At 38.3% G+C, this 24,175-nt stretch overlaps 3 protein-coding genes across 3 annotated transcripts; all 3 read right to left on the minus strand.

Annotated features, from left to right (window-relative positions):
- Window positions 1-3,778: 3,778 nt before the first annotated feature.
- LOC113424759 (olfactory receptor 5AP2-like) lies at window positions 3,779-4,726 on the minus strand. The gene has a single exon (XM_026686614.2). The coding sequence runs from the start codon at window positions 4,712-4,714 to the stop codon at window positions 3,779-3,781; it is 936 nt and encodes a 311-aa protein (XP_026542399.2). The 5' UTR covers window positions 4,715-4,726.
- An 11,078-nt stretch (window positions 4,727-15,804) lies between these two features.
- Window positions 15,805-16,749, minus strand: LOC113424775 (olfactory receptor 10K1-like). Its single transcript, XM_026686629.2, has one exon. The coding sequence runs from the start codon at window positions 16,747-16,749 to the stop codon at window positions 15,805-15,807; it is 945 nt and encodes a 314-aa protein (XP_026542414.1).
- Window positions 16,750-22,101: 5,352 nt separating this feature from the next.
- On the minus strand, window positions 22,102-23,025 carry LOC113424763 (olfactory receptor 5J3-like). Its single transcript, XM_026686619.2, has one exon. It carries the CDS (start codon window positions 23,023-23,025, stop codon window positions 22,102-22,104), a length of 924 nt encoding a protein of 307 aa, XP_026542404.2.
- Between the last annotated feature and the right edge of the window lie 1,150 nt (window positions 23,026-24,175).

Below are 24,175 nucleotides of genomic sequence, written 5' to 3' on the forward strand. Positions count from 1 at the left end.
AGGCATTTTTTTCTCCCTGCCAGTGAACAACTGACTTTGTTAGCAAAGCTGGTCCTTTGACAGCATACTCCCCAGATTTGAATGGGAGTATCTAGGAACGTCCCGTGACTATCCTTGGATGACCATGGACAGAAAATATAGAGGATTACAATGGCTGGAGTGGTTGCGTCTCCATCTTTTCCAGTCACCGTTTGTATTTTTAGGTATGGCTCTGTTTTTAACTTCACTTTTTGATGTTTGATTGTTAATAGTCTGGCTGAATGCCGATTTGCTTTATACTCTTTTGCTTGATTACAAATGTAAACTTTCATCAATTTAATCCAGAGTTTTAAAATACTTTTTCTTTTGGTGCACGGAAGTTAGTGGCATGACAGTTTTTTTTCCTTTGCAGTAAAAGTGACTTGATCTGATTTAAATGGGATTTTAACTCCAGCAATTTTGTATTTTACCAGTTTTTCTAAAAATACTCCATTGCTTCATTTTATTTTTGTATGCAGTATTTTGCAAAATGCTGGTTGTGCAGAAAATCCTGTAAATTAATGTTTTCGGAAATAAAATGTTAATAGTTTATTTTTATCAGTTATAACAAAATAGAAATGAACAGAAGAGAAATCCAAATCCAATCAATATTTGGTGTGATGACCCTTTGCCTTCAAAACAGCATTAATTCTTACACTTGCACAAAGTCAGGGATTTTATAGGATTACAGTCAGATGTATGATTAACCAATTATATCAAGCAGGTGCCAATGATCACCAATTTCAAATATAAATTGTAACACAGTCATTGGCTGAAACAGAAACAGTTGTATATGAGGCTTAAAACTGGGTGGAAATGGATAAACTTGGGTGAGATTCCACCAGTTTGGACTGGTTTGGGTGAAATAGATGTTAAACTTACATCTGGTTTGCCAAACTGGTACTTGAACCGACTGGCTGGCCCTGCCCACCCTGCCCCTCTTCTCCCAGGAGTCTCCATGTGGCCCATTTTGGATGCAGGTAAGTGCAGGGTCTGGGCAGAGGTTCTGGGAGGGCGAAAAATGGCCCTCCTGGAACTTCTTCCTTTTAGAGACTGAGTCTCACCAAGCCACGTCCACCAAGCCATGCCCACAGAGCCGGTAGGAAAAACTTTTGAATTTCACCCCTGATCTCAACCATACTCTGAAAGCACAAGCTGTGAAGCCAGACCAACAATGGCAAAGTAGTGAAGATACCTATTTTAAATCTGGCAAAACTGACAGTGCAATTTTGCATGTTAGACATAGTCTATAGCAACATGGTGGGGGATTTTGCATGTTAGACATAGACATAGCAACATGGTGGGGGATTGTCTTCCTTCCAAATGTAGCACTATTCCTGAAAGGGCCACTAGAGTCTAGATCCCTGTATCCCTTTCTTCAGACAGTTAGCTTCTTCTGTGACTGGCTTCTCAATATCTCTCATTCTGTCCTTTCCTCTGGCCATTAGCCCACTCTGGTTGCTTGTCCATGTGCCTCTGCTCACCTCCTCTGTCCCTTGGTATGTCTAGCACAGCCTCTGGTCCCTTGCTTGGTCACTCACCTACATTAAGTCAACTCAGCTGTCCTCTGCTGCATCCGATGCTCCCTCTGGTCACTGGATGGCTCACTTGCCTGGCTCATTTGCCTCTGCCTTCTGTCCTTTGGCAAATCTGTAATAGCCTCAAGCTTCGTAGGGTCAGTTGATATCCATTGTTTGGAGACAACATGCCCAAGATAGCTGACAGAGACTTGATAAAGTTCAAAGCATTCTCAAAGATCCATCTCATCCTGGGAACCCTTTTTTTGAACTATTACCATCTGGCAAACGGTACATAATAATAAAAGCAAGGACAAATAGGCTGAAAAACAGCTTCTATCCCAGGGCAGTAGCTCTTTTGAATTCTGCTGTATAGTGCAGTGTTGGTGCCGTGTTGGGGATTTCAGTTCTATGTGTGGAGTGTGAAGGATGTGTGTTTGTGTTTATTTTCATGGTCATGATGTGCAGTGAAGATGGTGTTTGATTTTGTTGTATGAGGTGCAATGACAATAAACTAAACTAAACTAAAACTGACACTTCTCCTGGGACAGCTTCAACCCCTCCTTCTGGATTTATATCAGGACTTTCTCCAGTCACTCTTCATGTTGTTCAAAAATCTCCCTGAAGACAATGATGTCATCTAAATATGCTAACACCTCAGTCAAGTCCATGTCTCTGACTGTCTGCTCCATAAATTGCTGGAACATTGCTTGGGTCCCTGATAAACCCTGGAGCATCTGATTGTACTTGTAGAACCCCAGTGGGCAAATGAATGCCATCTTCTCTCAATTGTCTGGGTACATGGGAAACTGATGGTTACCTACTCTTCAGATCCAGCACACTGAACCACTTAGTCCTCAGTAGGCAATGTAATGTGTCCTTGATCTGTGGAGTAGTATACTGGTTTGGGATGTTGCTCTGGTTGAGCATGTTGTAATCTATGCACTTCCTTCCCCATTTGTTTTCTAGACACCACTATGGGAGAGCCATAAGAGCTCTGAGACTCTCAGATAATCCCCAAATTTTCCATTCTTCTGGATGTTCTCTGAAGTTCTCCAAGTCACCTAAAGGGATTTGTCAAGACCTCTCTCTGAACAACCTATCCTCTTATAATCAAATTCAATGTTGGGCACTCCTAACACATCCCACATCAAACTCATGTTTTAAGAATAAATTCCGCCACCTCAAAAGTTAATCTCTGGCCCTCTTCTTCTATTCTGGGGTGAGTGGAGTATCCTTTGGATAGAGCTGTTCCACTGGGATCTTGCCCTCAGCACCCTCCCCTGAACCTGCCATTACAATGAGGGTGACCACACTTAGTTGTCCTAACAATATCCAGTCCTTTAACGTCAGCGGGACATCTGTAACATTTCTGAGCCCTATCAAGATTCTCCCTTGGCTTTGCCACAATGTCCTTATGGGGAGCACTTCAAGGATCACTTCCACCCCAATGTCTCTTCTCTTGGAGTCAGCTTTGAGGCAACATAGTGGCCAGGCTGTTTCCAGTTTAGCAACAACAACAAAGGAAACAGCAAAAAATATAATATATCATTTTAGCAGTAACTAGTTACAATTCTATATGTAGTTATGTAATGCAATTATTATTCTATACATTTATATTTCTAATACATTTATATAACTATCATATTTTGTTTACTTTTTTGAACCTGATGTATTTTGTATAAATGATCCAATATTGCAATAACTTTGTCCATACAAAGTCTAGATCAGGGCTGTCAAACTTGTGGCCCATGGATGCATCTAAGGCATATAGTTCAAAAGAATATTATTTCAAAATGTTAACAATTGTAATTGTTGGTGGCCTTTACAGTTTGTATGGAATTTCCAATTTTTGTAAAATGACATGTGGCCCCTAGTCATATAACCATATTTTGGACGCTTGTCGATCAGTTTAAATTTACCTCTCTTGCCAAGTGACTGCTGTTTGCAATCTTACTTGCCAGCTTTCCAAGAAAGTCAATGGGGAAGCCGGCAGTGAATATTGCAAGTAGAGGGGGACATGGATTTGAGTTCAACTCCATCAGTGCACTGAGGGATTTGCTGTCCCTTCCATTTACGTAAGGGAAATACTCCTATATATTGAAGGAATGGATCTTAATCTGGTCAAATGCAACCAAATGCCAACTCAAAATGTTATCAAACTTTCAATAGAATTTTTCCTCAGAGAAAATGCAATTATGTGTTATTTCTTTAATATGAAGGAAGTTATATTTAAAACATTTTTACTTCAGTAATATTATCTTGTCTAACATTCTCCTAACTGCATTATTCACCTCCTTGTTCCGTAGACTATAGATAAGTGGATTAAGTGAGGAGATGACAAGAGTATAAAAGACAGATATGATTTTGTCTTTATCCAATGAGAAATTGGAGCCAGGTCGTATATACATGAAGATTATGGTTCCAAAGAAAATGGTCACAGTGGTGAGATGGGAGGCACAGGTGGAGAAGGCTTTGTATCTTGCCTGGGCAGAGCTGATCTTCAGGACGGCAATAACAATGGCAATGTAGGAAATCAAAACTGTCAGAAAAGTTGTCAGTGCAATTACAGTGGATAAAATGAAATGCACAAAATGAGCAAGCTGAGTATCTGAACAGGACAATTTAAACATTGGAGGAGCATCACAAAAAAAATGATTAATTGTATTTGAGCTGCAGAAATTCAAATTAAAAATAAGTATGGTTTCCACTGTTGAACTTACAAACCCACAGGTATATGAAGCTATAACCAAAAGGATGCAAACATTCATTGACATAGTAACAAAATACTGCAATGGGTTGCATATTGCTGTGAAGCGATCAAATGCCATCACAGCCAGAAGGCAACTTTCAGTAGTTACAAAGATGTCGACAAAGAAGAATTGTATGGTGCATCCTGTGATGGAAATGGTTGAATGTTCTATCATAAATGTTGTCAACAATTTGGGGGCAATAGCAGTAGAATAACCAATGTCTACAATGGAGAGATTTCTAAGAAAAAAGTACATGGGTGTGTGAAGCCTAGCATCAATTTTTGTTACAATGATTATCCCAATGTTTCCCACCAGAGTGATGAGATAGATGAGCAGAAAGAAGATGAAGAGAGGGATCTGAAGTTTTGGGTTGTCCATGAATCCAACAAGGATGAACTCAGTCACCGTGCTTTGATTTGTCTGCATTTTTTATTTCACTCTGATTGAATAAAAATGGAGGGAAAACCTTATAGCAATATGAGTACTGTTGGCTTATCTTAGAATACCCAAGGTTATGTAAGATAAATCAATCAGAATAGAACTGGCTTGCATCCGAAGTCCAAAAACTTCTTCATGGTGCTTTATGAGAATTAAATCTCCTGTAGTATATGAAATGCAAAAATGCAGAATAACAAGGTAACAGAATTGGAAGGGACCTTAGAAGTCTTCTAGTCCAACCCCCTGTTCAAACAGGAGGCCCTATACCATTTTAGTCAAGTAGCTGTCCAGTCTTTTCTTAGAAACCTCCAGTGATGAAGCATCCACAACTTTGGCAGGCAAGCTCTTCCACTGGTTAATTGTACTCACTGTGCCGAAGTTTATCCTGAATTCCAGGTTTGTTCTCTCCTTCATTAGTTTCCATCCATTATTTCTTGTCTTGCATTCTGGTGCTTTGGAAAATAAGTTTACCCCCTCCTTGTATTTTCCAGGGAGCATTTTTCTGTGTGAAATAATATAGACTTCCTGCTCCAAGAAGCTAGAAGTCTATTACATTCTACTACTCTCCAAAGAAGCCCAAATTGATCAATTATTTGAACTGTGTGAAATGAAGTGTAATCTACTTTGGTAGGAAATGTTCTGTGAAACAATCTTTGATGACTATTGGCAACTATGCATTAATATTTTTCTAAATTACATCTGAAATTAATTCCAATTTGTGATCCATAATCTTTACATTTACAACTACTTTTAGATCATTTCAAACTGGCCGATTAGCATGCACTATAGCTCTGCCTGCAGCAGAGTTCTATCTAATATTTCTTCTTCCAAGTAGAAATACTCTTAAATGGAATACCAAACTTATATCTAACTATGCAGTTTAGATTAAGTGGATTTTAAAACTGGCAGGACATTAGCTATGTCATGCAATATATTATTCCACTGGCAGCACCATATCTTCATAGCCACATTGTAATGATTGTGGTCATTACAGTTGTGCAGGTATATGTATTTGTTTTCCATTTGAACATTAATATGTTTACTACATCATAAGTAATAGAAATTGATTGAGGAGATACTGTATAAAACAGTTTTTCTCAATCGACAAATAATAAGATTAACCATTGAAGCCTATAGTGGTAAGCTGGAAGAAAGAAGAACCATCTGTTGACTCATGAATTTAATTTGTTGCCACCCAGGAGCAAAAATTAAAGATGTGATTGTATCTTAGTCAAATAATCAAGCCCACATGTTAGTATTTTTTTCTTCTCTTTCATATGGGGATGATATGACAATGAACCTGAAAACAATATCAAGAGATTATGAGCAGCTTAGCAAGAAAGTCAAAGAGATAAGAGCACAGATAGTGTTTTCAACTGTACTTCCAGCAAAAGGTCACCATCCAATGAGAGAACAAAAGATTTTAGAATTACACTATTGGTGCTGTCAAGAGAACTTCAGGTTCTTAGACCACTGTCTATGTTACCTACCTAAAGGGCTTCTGACATAGGATGGGCTGCATCTGACAAGAACTGAAAATAATGTGTTTGGAAAATGATTGGCTTAGCTTATATGAAGGGCTTTAAACTTTAAAATTTAAACTTTAACATTGAGGGGAAAGGGTGACCAATCTTTAGGATCTTTAGGATCTAATCCCAAGCATAAACCCCAAGACAACAAATCAAACAAGGAAAACTCAGACATAGAAAAGAAGTTTTAGGAAACCTGGGGTTGGCCATAAAGGGCTCGGATGCCTAATGCTCAAAGTTTGAGGAAGAAACAGGGTGAACTTGAAATACTACTACATGAGGGCAGGTATTATATAGTTGCCATTACTGAAATTTGATGGAATTAAACTCATGGCTGGAATGTCATAATGGTGGGACTTTAATTACCCTGATATCAAGTAGGAGTTCAAACAAGTTCTTGATGAGCCTGGCTCACAACTTTGACTTCCAAAAGGTAGAGGAGGGGGGAAAGAAGATCAGCTACCCTGGACTTAATTCTTACTAACAGAGATGAAATGATAGAGGGGGTTGAAGTAGCAGGATCTTTGGGAGACGGCAACCATATCATATTGGAATTCAATATAATGCAGACATAAGCAATAGAACAAAATCAAACTAGTGTCTTAGGTTTTAAAAGAAATGACTTCAACAACTCAGAGAGAGCTTAGATAGTGTTCCATGAATAAAAATCTCAAGAATCTTTGGAAACTCTAAAAAAAGTGTAATTATAAAAGTCCAGCACAATATCACTGAAAGCGAAAATAAGAGATCCAAGAAGTAACCAACATGGTTGCATAAAGAACTATCTAATGAACTGAAAGACAAAAATGCCATGTATAAAAAATGGAAAGAGGGACACATAACTAAGACAGAATGCCAGTATACATACAAACCAATTTTGCAAAGATGAAGTCAGATAAAATAAGGCTCAGAATGAGTTAAGACTTGCAACGAATATCAAAAATATTTTTTTAAAAAATTAAAAGCATGTCAAAAACAAGAACGAAAAAATCGGTCCACTAATGGGAGAAGATGGCAAAGAAATGACAGGTAGGAGGGAGAAAACAGACTGGTTAATTCATTCTTTGTATCTGTCTTCACACATACACACAAAACAGCACAACCTTCCAAAAACAGAACCGTAAAAGACAGACTAGGAATACAAATTAAAATAGGCAAGAAAATAGTAAGAGAACAGCTGTCTACTACAGAAGAATTCAAATCACCAGAACCAGATGGAATATATCCCAGAACTTTGAAGGCGCTAGCAGACATGATCTTGGAATCACTGAAACATACCTTGCAAGATCCTGGAGCACCGTGGATTTACCAGAGGACTGGCATGGTTCCCATCTTCAAAAAAGGAGAAAAAAATGAATTCAGATAAATATAGAGCAATCAACCTGACATCAATAACTGAGAAGAACCTTGAAAAGATAACAAACAACAAATCTGTGAACATCTAGAAACAAGCAAAGTTATAATCAGAAACCAGCATAGTTTTGTCAAAGACAAACAAATCTTATTGCATTCTTTGACAAAATGACTAAAATGGTGGAACGAAATGCTGTGGACATAGTATAACTGGACTTTAGTAAGGCATTTGACAACCTACTTCTTGCTAAGATAGAAAATAGGATTGTACCTGGTTGACAAACCACTCTCAATGTGTAATCTTCAGTTGAACTGCATCTGCATGTAGGGAAGTAAACAGTGGGGTACCCCGAGGCTCTGTCTTAGGCCCAATACTCTTTAACATCTTCATAAATGATTTAGATGAGAGGAAAAAAGCTGGCAGGAATAGCCAACACCCCAGAAGGTAAGCTCAAGATCCAGAAAGAACTTGACAGACTAGAACACTGGGCCTTATCTAACAAGATGAAATTCAATAGTGAAAAAAGGAATTTTACACAGGCAAGAAAATGAAATGTACAGGTACAGAATATGTGATACCTGGCTCAATTGCAGTAACTGTGAGTGGGTTTAAGGACTCCTAGTGGACAACCAATTAAATATGAGCCAGCATATTTGTGCTGCAGCTGCAAAAAAAACCCAACCCAATGCAGTCCTAGGCTGCATTAACAAAGGGATTTAATCAAATTCATGTGAAATATTAATACCGGTTTATAATGCCTTGATAAGACCACACTTAGAATATTGCATCCAGTTTTGCTCACCATGATATAAAAAGGTTGTTTAGACTTTAGAAAGATTGCAGAGAAGAGCAAGAAAGATGATTAGGGACTGAGGGCTAAAACATATGAAGAACGGCTGCAGGAATTGAGTTTGTATAGTCTAGTGAAAACAAGAACTAGAGGTGACATGGTAACACTGTTCTAATATTTCAGGGGCTGTCACAAGGAAAAGGGGAATCAACCTATTCTCCAAAATATCTGAAGGCAGGAAAAGAAGCAATAGATGCAAACTAATCAAGGAGGAACCAATCTAGAACTAAAGAGAAATTTCTTAACAGTGGATGACTTCCCTCTAGAAATTGTGGAGTGCTCCATCACTGGAAAAGAGATTGGACAGCAGTTTGTCTGAAATTGCATAGGGTCTCCTGCTTGAGCAAGGGGTTGGACTAGAAGATCTCCAGGGTCCCTTCCAACTCTTAATATTCTTTTTGCATCTCATGTACTACAGGATATTTAATTCTCATAAAGCATCACGGAGAAGATTTTGGAGTTTGGGTGACAAGAGAATTCTAAGTAAAACACAGATCAATATTTTTACCTCAAAACAGCTGAGTATACCTGCGTTTGCAAAAGTATTGATGGTGATGATGAACATGAGGAGGAGGATAAAGATAGGCATTTACTGAAGATATAAGCATTTAAAAATATATTAGTCTAAGTAGAAAAGCTTAATTAAACTTACCAGATCAGAAATCAAAATTCCATTTCCAAAGATGAAAAATGAAATGTTTTGGGTAGAATTGCTCATTTTATATTTTGTTTACCATTAATTAAAAGCCAAGTCCATGAAACTCTCAGCTGAGAGTTCAACATATCATTAACATGTTCAGTGTGACCTCTAGGCAAAATAAACTTGAGGATGTACTGGGAATTCATATTACACATTCATAATTAATTCAAACCTCCATTGCAGTTCACTAAGAAATCTTATTATATAGCTTGATCTCTTTTATTTTGAAATATTAACTTGCAGATTGAGGAATTATAGATTAAAGAACCCTAATCAGACTATGATAGGGTTTCTTCAATCTATACATCCCTCAATATCTCTTATCTTGAAATATTAACTTGCAGATTGAAGGCAGAAACAACAAAGCTAAAACAAGAATGGCAGAGTAGTAAAAATAGCCATTTTTAAATCATGCAGAATTCACAAGCTAATGTTGCATGTTAGACATACAGGTAGTCCTTGTTTTACAACCATTCATTTAGTGATTTTTCAAAGTTACAGTGGCACTGAAAAAAGTGATTTATGATTGTTTTTCATATTTACAATTTACCCCATGATCACATGATCAGAATTTGGATGCTTGGCAACTGGCTCATATTTATGACAGCTGCAGTGTCCGAGGGTCATGTGATCACCTTGTGCAACCTTGTGACAAGCAAATCCAATGGGGAAACCAGATTCACTTTACAACCATGTTACTATCTTAACAACTGCAGTGATTCAATTGTCAACTGTGACCAAAAAAAAAGGGTTGTAAAATGGGGCAAAACTCACTTAACAACTGTCTCACTTAGGAATGAAAATTTTGGGCTCCATTGAGGTCATAAATTGAGAACTACCTATAGTCTATCCAAACATGAAGTGGCAACATGGGAATTTTCTTTTCCTTTAAATGTTTCTAGTAACTATTTTTCTATCTTAGCATATGTCCTTTGGCTTCCATTTTGTTTACTGGCAAAAACTATGGATTGATGGTTGTGAACGAACATTGTTGTACTGCCATAGTTGGATAGAAGGTGAGGGGGGGCTTTGGAGTCCATATCTTCCCTCTTTTAAAGCCTTTTTTCTTGCATTAATGTTCATTTCCAGACTATAAGCATTAGAGTAGCAGTCAGGACAACTCATAAACATTAGAGATGTAAATACAAATTTTGACAGGTACTAGTCAATAAGATGCTGAATTGCTGTGAAATCCTATAGCCTAGGTATTCCCTCACTGAAATTCTTCATCTCATTTGCATTTTTATTAGAGAATCTGCTGGATATAAATGAGATATCTTTATGTGTAGGCTTTGGGTCCTTCAGCTGCTTATGATGTGGATCCTCACTCTTTTCAGAGGTCCTGAAATTAATCTTGAAATGTCTCTGGCATCGATAGTCTGAAATGGACGCACACTTTCTGAAATACTTTCTATTTTTAAAATAATGTCCTACATTATATTCACTGAATCATAGTGGGGATGGATAAATGAGATCATATAGTCATCTCTTTTGAGCCAGGTAGGCCATCCCTTTGCCCAAGGTGGTTGTTTTCAATAGCCCAGCAGCATAAAGTGGAGGAAGAGGAATCAGACAAATTTTAATCTTGTAAACAAACAGTAGCAGTTTTAATTTATTTGTTAATAAGATTTATAAATGGCCACTCATCTCAGAAGAACTGACTCTGGGTCGTATGCAATAACCAACAATTCAAAAATATAAAAAAAACAATCCTATGTAACTGGGCAAGAATCAATCCCAGGCATCTCCTCTGAACCTGCAACGAGGCCCAGCTAAGAATGATTTGAGTGCTTTTGTTTAATTGATGCTGAGAAATTCTTCCACATGTCTCTGCAAAAGTTTTCCCAGGTCCCTGTTACTCATGAGGGCTTGTATCACCAAAAACAGGGCTGAGGGGTAGCAACTTGTAGATGCAATAAGGGTGAAGAAGTACTGCTGTTTCACTGCCCTACTATCACAAGGTAGGCCTTGATAGAGACTCTGACCCATTTTCTATTGAGTTTGTCCTTCGTTGAGTGCCAGCGATGCTCTAGGCACCTCTGCTCTCATTTGGCAGGGTCCCCAAGAGGGACAAGGATCCCCCAGAAAGGTGAGGAGGCATGGGTGCAATGATTCCAATGCTTCAGCCACACCCCCTTATTCCAAGCAGCAACTAAGGCTTCAGATGAATCCTGCAACAGACTAACAGCAACAATCCACAGCACCTACTGGAACCCATCCATGTTCTTCAATTGTTAGAGGCAGACCAATGTAATGGTTCCAGCTTCCCTATAGTGGAGCATTTAGTGGATACTAGGGAATCCCATGGAAGTCAGGGCATGATGTGGACAAGACAAAGGGAGATGCGAAGAATTCCCCCAGTTTCAGATCACATAATTTAGGCTTTGACAGGAACCAATTCTGCATTGTGACCATTACCCTGGCTGTATCTGATTCTGGATGACCTGGAATAAGCCCATGGTTCTTAAGCCATGAACTCCTGAAACACCTCATATCCCATTCCTAGAGAAGGTAGATTGAAGTCCCAAGAACCATTAATTCTGGGAAAGTCCACTGTAAATCCAGAAGTTGAATCAAGGAGCTCAGACAGGGAAGTGGTTATGCTACCTGGAGGCTAGTATGCAGTGTTGGTCTGACCATATGCACTTTTTAATGAAGACTACATAAAATTAAATTAGGGTCTCAGCCCACAAAAGGCTACTAACATTTTCTCCAGCCTTCCAGGCAGAGGCAAGCAGATCATCCTGTCATTACCTCCTTTTCTGCTCTTAAACTGTGAATTAGGAGCAAAGCAAAAAGGGAAATATGATTTTGATTCCCTCTGTTAAAAAAAACAACATAAGAGTATAAGCCATGTTATATACTCCAGGGAACACATCAGCAAATGAGAATTTAAATTGTTTATGACCACAAACAAAAAGCATTTATAGCATATACATCACAATAGGTAGTTAGATGTCTGGCCCCAATAACAAAGAAATATAAGTACACGCTACTTCCAAGCAGATTCCTTTATTGTTCCTTGTCCATAGTCAGAAATCTTGTCAAGCTAAAGCAACTACAGGCTTCATTAGGGATACACTCTGAGAATCTCTAGGGAGGAGCTGGTTTAACTCTTATTTATTTATTTATTTATTTATTTATTTGATTTGCCAATTGTTTACAAGATAATAAGTACAAGTGTATACATAGTTGTGAATATATGAAATGGGTACATATAAGAAAAATAATAGAATAAGAGAAACAATAGGACAGGGACGGTAGGCACGTTGGTGCGCTTATGCACGCCCCCTACAGACCTCTTAGGAAAGGGGTGAGGTCAATAGTAGACAGTCTAAGGTTAAAGTTTTTGGGGTTTGGGGAAGAGACTACAGAGTCGGGTAGAGTATTCCAGACATTGACCACTCTATTGCTGAAGTCGTATTTCCTGCAATCTCACTCTCCTGCATTTCCTGCAAATTCACTCTCTTTGTCCCAACCAAAGTATCTAAACTTCATTGTCTTTTGATTCTCTGGAATGTAGCCCCTCCTTCCTGGAAATTCAGACTACGTTCCATCATATTAGGGCTGTTTTTTAAAAAAAGAGACTTTGAATCAGAGACATAGTGCAAAGATGAATAAATAAAGGAGAAAAAATAGTGTAATGTGATGAACAATAGGTACATAGTCAAATATTTTAAACATTGTCTCTCGTGTTCACTGATTGGAATTAAAATTGGATCCAGAAATGTCAGTGTCATGTGTCCCTAACCATGGAAAAAACATGTGTTGGTAACTCTCTTTATATGACATGTCACATGATGATTAATTCAGCACTTTCTGAAGTTTTAATGACTGCTTAAAGGTAAACATTCCCCTTGCACATACGTGCTAGTCATTTCCGGCTCTAGGGGGCAGTGCTCATCTCCATTACAAAGCCGAAGAGCCAGCGTTATCTGAAGACGTCTCCGGGGTCATGTGGCTGGCATGACTAAATGCTGAAGGTGCACGGAACGCTGTTACCTTCCCACCAAAGGGGTCCCTATTTTTGTACTTGGAGTTTTACGTGCTTTCGAACTGCTAGGTTGGCAGAAACTGGGACAAGTAATGGGACATCACTCCATTATGCAACGCTAGGGATTTGAACCGCCGAAATGCCAAACTATCTGATCGACAAGCTCAGCGTCTTAGCCACCGAGCCACCGCATCCCCAATAATGACTGCTTAGAACTGTCATTTTAGGTGCTGTAGTTTAAAAGTAAAGTTTCTGCTTCTTCCACAGACTTTTTGCTAGATTTTTTAAAAACATGGGCTTAGTAGTCCTCCTTTATATTTACAGAAGAGGATTCTTTCTCTAAATAGTGCATTAAACCTTTCATGCTGCTTCTGATGACAAAGATTTTCACCTCAGTGTGCTCTTTGCTATTTTTATGATCCTGGTGGGCACCAAGTTTGCCTACTCCATAGATTACCCCTGGGTGCTGGAGGTGACAGCTCCTTGCTGATAGTCCAGCCATTCCATTGCAGCATTGCATTGATTTTTAAACTAATATATACATGAAGAGAGTCTTTTAGCATAAATCATCATATGATGGTGGACAGAAATCGTGTTTATTGTTGAAATGCAAAACTATGAAAAGTTCAGCTGGCAAGCAAAAGTATTTTATTATTCAAAATTACATCTAATCAACATCTAATGAAAATAAAGGCCAATAGAAGATTTTAATTAGGATGTTGAATAACAGAATAACAGAGTTGGAAGGGATCTTGGAGGTTTTCTAGTTCAATCCCCTTCTCAAGCAGGACACCCAATTTCATTGCAGACAAATGTTTGTCCAGTCTCTTCTTTAAAATCACTAGTGTTGAAGCACCTACAAATTCTGGAGGCAAGTCACTCCACTGATTAATTGTTCTGTCAAGAAATTTCTCCTTAGTTCTAGGCTGGTTCTCTCCTTAATTACTTTCCATCCATTGCTTCTTGTCTTGCCTTCAGGTGCATTGAAAAATAGTTTGAGCCCCACTTCTTTGTGGCAGCCGCTGAGATATTGAAACACTGCTATTATATAACCTCTTTTCATTAAACTAGACATACCTGCAACCATGTAACTGTTCTTCATGTTTTAGCCTTCTGTCCCCTAATCATCTGTGTTGCTCTTCTTTGCAGAAGGTGTTTTTTCTCTCCTGCAGTATGCAATTTTATAAGATTAATTTCCAGGCTAAGTAGCAGTTCCAGTGCATATGTACCAGTGGTGGTATTCGACTGGTTCTGCCCGGTTCTGGAGAGCCGGTAGCGGTGATGAGCAGTGGAGACCGAACCGGTTCTCTTCGCTGCTCTGTGTTTGGCCCAACCGCCTGCCTGGGCTCCCATGCTCACTTTTATGGCCAGAATTCAAAGCGCAGCTGATTTGCGCGGCGCAGAATAGTGCTGCGTGGCAGCTGCTGCAGTGACCAGCATCATGCAGGCTTGCAGGAGGCAAGTTAGAATGCCTCTGCACCTGCACAAAATGCATGTTTGGTGCACACGTACGTGCAAAATGTGCATGCGTGCAAAGCGCAGCCACCAAGCCATGCCCACCAAACCAGTGGCAACTTTACTTGAATACCACCACTGATGTATACGTCCGTGTATGGTTGTGAAGTTGTTTGAGAGAGAAAGAATGAGATTATTTGTTTTTTTTAAAATAAACTTTATTAATTTTACAATGAAAACAGACAAACATACATAAATGTAAAAGAGAAAAAAGAAATAAAGAAGAAAAAGTGAAAAAGAAAATTCAGGAGACAATTAAAAACTGTTTCGTCCTCGACAGTTTGTGGGACTTTCTTTTCAACCGTATTGTGTACAATTACTCCTTGTGCGAATATATATATATATATATTCACTACTATGATTATAACCTATTTTCTTTTGCCCTTTGTTGTTTACTCGATCTTTGTTCCATCTATTCGTACCAGCAGTTCCAGCTGTCACAATGCATTGATGTATCTTTTCCTTTTAATGCCAAAGTTAATCTGTCCATCTCTGCACAGTTTGCTATTTTTTGAATAATCATTTCCTCTGATGGAATATGAGGTTGCTTCCAACATTGTGCAAAGGCCAGTCTGGCCGCTGTCAAAATATGTATTCTTGTATACTTCACTTTTTTTGAGAGTTGTTTATTAAAAATCCCTAATAAAAAGAATTCTGGTTTCAATTCAGTCTGTTCTATTGTCATTTCCTCCAACCATTTTCTAATTTTCTGCCAATATTTTTGAGCCTCTATGCAAGACCACCACATATGGAAGAAAGTTCCCTCCTTTTTTTTACATTTCTAGCAATTCAGACTCATGTTGGGGCGCATTTTCGCTAATCTCGAGGGGGGAAAGTGTCATCTGTAAAACATCTTGTAGGCATTTTGCTTGATTTTGTAATTTTGTTGTTTCTACTCCAGACCTTTTCCCAGAATGGGATTATTTGTTAGGGTCTTAACAGAGAAAGTGTTAAACCTAAATCATATGCTCAATACTGACTTTTGCTCTAAAGACTGCATTTAAGCATTGATAATACCTGTCTCTCTTCTCACTGTTGTCTATTAAACCTTTTCCAACATATGCCATTGCCTTGCCTCCTCAGACATTAAGATGCCTTCCCTCCCCATTAAATGAAAACAAAATCACTTCTTCTGTTTAGAGTCTCTGATGACAAAACAAACTCCTTAGCATTTTTTGAATGGATAATTTAACGTCTTTATTTCTCAAGGTATAAATCAAAGGGTTCATCAAAGGGGTTATAAAGACAAAAACAGTTGAGATCCACGTGTCTTGACCTAGCGAGGAAGCGGCCTTAGGTCTCAGATACACAAAACAAGCACAACTGAAGTGGGTGATCACCACAGTGAGATGGGAAGCACAGGTGGAGAACATTTTTTTTCTTCCCAAACTGGAGGAGATCCTTAGGATAGCAGAAATAATATAGGCATATGAAACAGAGATCAATAGGACTGTGCCCAGCAAAACAACAGCAGATAAAAGGACCACCACCAGATATGTCAGGTAAGTGTCAGTACAAGTCAGGTTCAGCACAGGTGAAATGTCACAGAAAAAATGTTGGATTTCTTTTGGCCCACAAAAAGGCAACCTGAAAATAAGGATGCAAATAACTAGAGATACATAGCATCCTGCTAGACACGATGCAGCTACTAGTTTGATGCAAACCTTTTTCTCCATCAGAACCTGGTATTGAAGTGGGTAGCAAATTGCTGCATACCGATCATAAGACATAGCGACTAACAGGAAACAGTTGTTGGCTGACAAACTAAAAAAGCAAAACATCTGCATGGCACAGCCAATGAAGGAAATGGACTGTCTGTCGGTTAACAGAATGAAAAGAAGTTTGGGGATGGTGACAAAGGTAGTACAGGTTTCTGAGACAGATAATGCAAAAAGTAAAAAGTACATCGGACAATGTAGAGCCCGGTCAAGCAATATGACTGACATGATAGTCACGTTGAAGGTCAGGATGGTGCCATAGGTGAGGGAGAAAATCACAAAAAGTAAAGTTGGTTTCTTTCCAAGGATGGAAAAGCCCAGCAGCAGAAAATCATTCACAGAGCTGTCATTATTATTTTTCATACCAGATGTAACATTGTCCAGATTGTCAAGAAAAAAGTGGGGAAGATATTTATAAGTCATAAGATGATTCTCCAGTCATCTCAAATGAAATTAAATTTGATCTTTGTTTTAGTTTAGGGTTTTCATAGAAAAGGTAAGCATGCATGAAACAGGCAATCCACTATATGTCAGCAAAGACATCAGGTAAAATAGCTTTCCTTTCCCCTAATATGGACAAATAGTAACGTAAAGTAAAATAATATGAGAAGCTGAGCAGCATTCAGATGATAGCTAAAGCCATCTCACCCACATTCTTAATATTTCCTCTTCATGTAGCTACTGGTCCTAAGTATCCATGTATAACATTCCTGCTTCAGTTACCTATGCAAAAAAAGAAAAAAAGAAATACTACTGCCATAGACACAATCTTTCCCCCATTTGTTTTCTGAAGTTTAGTGGCATTCTAAAAAAAACTTGATGAGACTGAGCCCAACTTACACTAATTCCTTTCTTTTCAGGCTTTTAAAATATACATCTGGTGACAGAATGATGCTTCGTACTGATTGCCAACAGTGCCACACACCTCCATCCTGAAAAGATCCGTGGTTCTCCATTGTTGTTCATCAGGTTTTATGAAACAACTCTTCTCAATTTGCTAATGATATTTTTGACTTGATCACAGAAACAGGGATAAAGGTGCCGGATCCAGCCACTAGCCCATATTAGAGGCTGATGCAGATACATTCATGCTATCTTCAAAGCTTCATTTACAACAAACCTGCATTCAGTTTTATTAAGATTCACAAAGATACTGATTTACTCTTTGGGAATATGTTCCCCTGATAACGTAAGTGAGTTCACATTAGGAGAACGTAATTTATCTTTAGAAGCATGAAGATTTTTTCTTTGGTTTCTCCTTGTTAAATGACTAAAAGAGTTGAGCCTCCTCCCACTATAGCAAATTAAGCCTTTTCAAGAAACAAAATTATAGCTGCTATAAACTAAAGTTAACCAGAACTAATTATTTGTTTATTGAAAAGTTAGATTTAATCTCAAGGCTTTGTCAACAAATGTATGACAAGCAAATAACAAACCAAATAAAATATCAGTGATACAATGAAATATTACAATTATCCATCTATATCAAGCCAAGACAGCTCTTTCTCAAAAATAGGCTCCAGTTTAGCTTCATGGTGAGTGGAAAAAGAGTGCGTTGGAGCATTGCAGAATATGAATGCATCACTTTCCTGCAACCCCCAAAGCCTTTGCATCTTTTTCCCAAGACTACATAGCAGGTGCAGAGCGCAGCCATGCAACCTAGAAAAACCCTGTAGCAACAACTTCTAAGAGATTGCAGAAAAGTGCTGCATTTTATGCCTGTGTGTGCCCTAAGCCATTTTTGCAGAATGTCTCCGAAGCACTGCATAGCCACCCTGGATGTGAGGATTAAAGGAAGCACTGAAGATTCTGAACAGCTAGGCCTTTGGCAAGGGAGCGTGAGACTCCTTGCTTCACTGAACTTGCCATCTTTTAACTTTAATGTTTTATTCTTATTTCTTTTTTGTGAGATACCTGGAATCTGTTTGAGAGTCTGATGGCGCACAAATTTAATAAATAATAATAATTCTGCAATGATACCATTAACACCATCAAACTGCAGCATCTGCCTATCCCAGGTGGTTGGGAAAGACTTGATAGGTAGATAAAATGCCAAATCTAGGCTAAACATCTGGTTGAATGTGTCATTGAAAAAAAAATCAACTGGAGGTCCTTGTAGATCACATGAAGTACATGCAGCATATATGTATCAAGTGTACAGCAGTGTAATTATTTTTTATTTGGCATTTGGATGACGACGACGACGACGACGACGATGATGATGATGATGATGATGATGATGATGATGATGATGATGCAAGGCATACTTTTTGGCATAGTGGTGAAGGTGCTGGACTAGAAATGAGGAGACAGAGTTCTAATTCAGCCTTAGGCATGAACAGCTGGATGACTTTGAGCCAGCCACTCATGCTCAGCCCAACTCACCTCAAAAGGGGGGGGGGGAATAAGAGGAAGAAGTTGCCTTGAGTTATTTGTAAAAATAATAAATAGATACAAAAATGAATCAGTGAATAAATAAATAAATAAATAATAACCTCAAAACTGTAGAAATCATGGTAGACTTTAGAAGAAACCCTCCCATACTACCACCTCTTACAGTACTAGACAATACAGTATCAACAGTAAAGACCTTCAAATTATCATATCACAAGACCTAAAATGAACACCTAACATCAAAAGCGTCATCAAAAAAGCACAACAAAGAATGTTCTTTCTGTGCCAACTCAGAAAGCTCAAACTTCCCAAAGAGCTGCTGATTCAGTTCTACAGAGGAATTATTGAGTCTGTCACCTGCACCTCTATAACTGTCTGGTTTGGTTCTGCAACCCAACAGGACAGATACAGACTTCAGAGGATAATTAGGATTGCAGAAAAAAACAATTCGTACCAACCTGCCTTCAATCGAGGACCTGTATACTGCACAAGTCAAAAAGGGAGCTGTGAAAATATTTACAGACCCCTCACATCCCGGATATAAACTATTTCAACTCCTACCCTCAAAACGACGCTATAGAGCACTGCATACCAGAACAACTAGACACAAGGACAGTTTTCCCCCAAAATGTTCTGCTTATTATTCTCTGGATGGTATAAAGCAGACAGAATAACTCCACAAAACATCCATAACAAAATCTTTTTAGTGGTACATCAGGTATCCTCATAACTCACATTTGTGATGAAGTTCTTCTTAATGTCCAATCCTTTGCATATCTATCTTGTAGTATAGAAAGATAAAAAGGTCTCAACCCCATGATGATTGGAAGCATGGTATGGTATGGTGGTTACAGGCAAGAGTGAGGGAGCCTCCCCCAACCCAAAAAGGGTCAATATAGTGACCAATCAGGATTACAGATGTGGTCACATGACATGGACTACATTTCCCAGGATACCTTTAACTACATTTACCATGATGCATTCCCTTAAGGGGACAGCTCACAATTCCTAAGTAACTATCCCAAATCCCATTAACTCTAAACTGTCTGGACAGCACATGAATGCCATCACTCTGCTAAACAAATAATTCCCTCAATACTGTCCAACTATTTACAAAGTCTGCATTACTATTACTATTAATCTTCTCATCATTCCTTATCACTCATCCCCTCCCACTTGTGACTGTATGACTGTAACTTTGTCACTTGTATCCTTACGATTTGTATTGACTGTTTCCTAGTATGATTTGATTGCTTATTGTACCCTATGACTATTATTAAGTGTACTTTATGATTCTTGACTCTTGATGAATGTATCTTTTCTTTTATGTATATTGAGAGCATTTGCACCAAGACAAATTGCTTGTGTGTCCAATCACACTTGGCCAATAAAGAATTCTACATTCTATTCTATATTCTATTCCTCTTCCCCCTTTCAAGAATAAATATAGCACATTTCTATTTAAGTTCTTCTAGTCTCTCTCTCCCCTGTGTGTACACTTGGTCAATAAAGAATTCTAATCTAATCTATTCTAAAATTCTCTCTGTGTGCCATATGTATCGACTATTATATGGAGAACATGACTAACTTTTTCTAGGTCAGGCAATAGCCATCTAAAGGCAGTAATACAATTTTTTACTTATAAAAGGCACATCCGATTTTTTAAAAATTCTTGCTAAGTGTCATAAGGCTTGTACAAACTGTTCATTGGGGCTTACTTTAAATAACCTCAAATAGAATATGGCTGCTATCAGAGATGGTATTCAGCAGGTTCTGACCAGTTCTGGAGAACCGGTAGAGGAAATGTTGAGTAGTTCAGAGAACTGGCAAATACCACCTCCGATTGGAGATTTTACAGTATCCTTCCCCTGCCACGCCCACCAAGCCATGCCCATAGAACCGGTAGTAAAAAAATTTGAATCCCACCACTGGCTGCTATGCTCATTTAAATACCTGTATTTAAAGTAGCAACCAAAAATGTTTTTAAAAGACAGCTTAATAATTTTCCATTTTTTACTTACTTCAAAACTGCTCAAATAAACTTTTACTTGCTATGTTCATTTTATTTAAAATTCTCAAAAAAACAACTAAACAAAACAAGCCCCAGAAAGTCAGGCTATGAATGATCTAGGGTTATCTATAATCAATAGTGACAAAATTGGGGTCAGGGTTACTCCATTAGGTTTGTTAATCATCAAAAGTGGAGTTCGTAAATAGGTTTCTGGAATCATCATAACATCATTTTGGGAGAGGGTTCATGACCAGCTAAGATCTGCTCTGGGTGGAGCAATAAATCAAAACTATTGAGTCTCAAGTCATATAGAATCCCTGCTGTCCAGACCTTCAGGGAAATGCTGGTATATCACCCTGCATGATTTTTCCTGTTCTCAAAAGGCTACAATATTATATACATTTATGTGGACATAAGCTGCAATGAAATTAAAATGGTTTTAAGACTGTGCTGTAAGCAATGGCTTGCGAGACCTGAGAAGCAACAGGTTGCTTGATGTTAATTTCCTCTGAATCTCCATTTATTCGAAACTTGTATTTCTGCCTAGGAAATTCTGTAATGGTCAATTTCCCCAAGTATTTTAAATCACTAATATAGACATACTTGATCCATTAGGCAGTGGTTCTAGATTCATTTAGAAGGACTGGCTGCTTCCTACTACAAGCATGACTGGAGTTGGGTTGATCTTTGGCTGCTATGACTTCTTTTCTTTTCTTATTGTAAGTTTTTTGTTTTGTTTTATCCCCATGCATGACATCACAATTGTGAGATGGGTGAGCTGTATAAATTGATTAAACAAATAACTATAAACAGATTTGTGTGTTTACTTTGCTTGTGTGAAGAACAAGATTCAAATGTTTCATTTTGACTGCTTTTTTAGCTCCATCATTTCAGAGGATGAGTGGGGAATGAAATAGTCAGTTGCTGGAGAGAACTCACAGGAACGAATGTGTAGTTTTAATTATTTAAAAAAAATAATTTATTTTTCCCTATTTTGGCAGATAGGAGACATCATTATAAATTATAAGTGGTAGATGTTTAAAAAAGGGTGTGTGTGGAAATCACAGGAGGAGACAACCTTCCTTCCTTCTTTGTTATATGTAAACATTCTGTATGCCTAGGTAGAATCTGCTAGCATAAGCAAAATATTTGTAATTGGAATTTTCCGCACTGATTGAGTTTCAATTTATTTTTTTAATTAGAATCATATCTGTAGATTGAATAAACTAACAGTTTCCTTCCAATTTTGCAACGAGAGTCCCTCATAGGATTACAAAATGATTCTAAACCATCACAGGGCAGCAAAAACTTTATTCTTTTTGACAATTAATCATTTTCTTCAAGGCATCTTTTACCTCTTTGTTCCTCAAACTGTAGATCACTGGATTCAGCATTGGGACTATCAGAGTGTAGAATACAGCTGAGATCTTCTCTTGTTGCTGAATGTACACAGAACTGAGTTGCAAATGGCTTAAACTAACTGGCCCGTAGAACATGGTGACTGCTGTTAGGTGGGAAGCACAGGTGGAAAAAGCTTTGTATCTATTCCCAGAAGAATGCATCTTTATGATACTAGTCAAGATACATAGGTAGGAGATTATAATTATCAGGAGAGTAGAAACAGCAATTATTCCAGAGAAGGTGACCAATATAACTTCATTAGTATGGGTATCACTGCATGAAACTTTCAACATAGCTGGCGTGTCACAGAAGAAGTGGTTAATTACACCTGGGGCACAGAACGACACCATAAGCAAGCCAGAAGTGTGGGTGAGGGAATTCACTATTCCCCCTAGGTATGAACCTGCTACAAGCAGGACATAGACCCTTTTGGTCATCATAGTGGTATAGAACAATGGCTTACAAATGGCTACATAGCGGTCATATGCCATTACTGCAAGCAGAAAGCCCTCGGTACTCACAAAGACTACAAAAAAGCAATGTTGGGTGATGCATCCAGCATATGAAACAGTTTTAAATCGTGCTAGATTCATCAAGAGCCTTGGTGCAAAGATGGAAGAGTAGCAGACGTCAACTATAGACAGATTGCCGAGGAAGAAGTACATTGGGGTATGAAGCCGGGGACTGATTCTGATCAATACCACCATTCCCATGTTCCCAGCCAGAGTCAGTAAATAGATCAGGAAAAATATCATGAAGAGGAGCACTTCAAATGCCAGCTTGTCTGTTAGCCCAAGAAGAATGAATTCAGTTACCATGGTGTTATTGTTCATGATCGGTTAGAGGTGACCACCTGGAACGGCACCTGCAAAGAGAAAGGCTGTAGAACAACTCCATTGGTCATATGCCATTACTGCAAGCAGAAAGCCCTCGGTACTCACCCAGACTACAAAAAAATCAATGTTGAGCGATCATGGTGGCATCAGTTAACTCAACTTTAGGCAGCCAGCTTGGAATTGGCATCCTAGCGGAAAATTGGATTTTTAAATGAGATACAGAATTTTTGGAAGATCCTGTTTGTGTGAGAGGTATTTTTCAAACAAAAATACCTTCCATACAAACAGGTTGAATCTGAGTGAAAAATGCTTGGTGGATGGAGAAATCTGCTTATGCAAAAGATCATGTTTTCCCCTTTCTCCTCTTGGAACTCCTATTCCTCAAAAAGCCTTTCTAGATGTCCAGATGAACCAGATAACAGATCATCAGAGTTGGAACGGACCTTGTAGGTCACCTAGGGAGACTCTACACCCTTTCTGACAAATGGCAGTCCAATCTCTTCTTGAAAGTCCCAAGTGATGGTGCTCTCCCAACTTTGGAGGGCAAGTTGTTCACATATTGTTGATGGTGTCTTACACGATTGTAGTAAGAAACAGAAATTAACCAACAACTATGTAAAACAATTTTGCATTATTTCTTATACTGGCTGTATGTTTCTCCCCATTGCTCTCTTGAAAAACCACACAACTCACAACGTTGAAATGGTCCTTCTGAATCATTTGAAGAGGTTTTTCAAGAAATATAGACAGCTGCAATAAGGGAAGGACACAAAGCAAGGCATGTTGCCCTTTGTTCAAATAGCATAGGATATAATTTAGGCGATTTCCCTAATGATTGGCATTTTTTTCTAAAGGATTGTTCCCACATCTGCATGGTTTTTGTGGGGGAAAAATGAAAGTCACCAGAAGATTTTTAACTGCAGTTGCTTTTAGCACTATAGCTACAGCAAGTTAAGACAGTAGAAATGATTAATGATTACCTGGATCCTTTGAGTATTGGGCAGCTTCAGCTTCCTCAGCTTCTTTTGAAGATTTGTCCTTCATTGTAGATTTATCGCATGCATTGTTTGAAGTGTTTTTTTCTGATTAACATTAACATATTGTTATACATTAAGAAGATTAATTAAATGATACAAATCATTCCAGT

Source organism: Notechis scutatus, chromosome 1 (genome assembly GCF_049901735.1).
Source record: "Notechis scutatus isolate UNSWTSFEM ecotype Mainland chromosome 1, rNotScu1.2, whole genome shotgun sequence".
In the NCBI taxonomy this organism is placed as follows: domain Eukaryota; kingdom Metazoa; phylum Chordata; class Lepidosauria; order Squamata; family Elapidae; genus Notechis; species Notechis scutatus.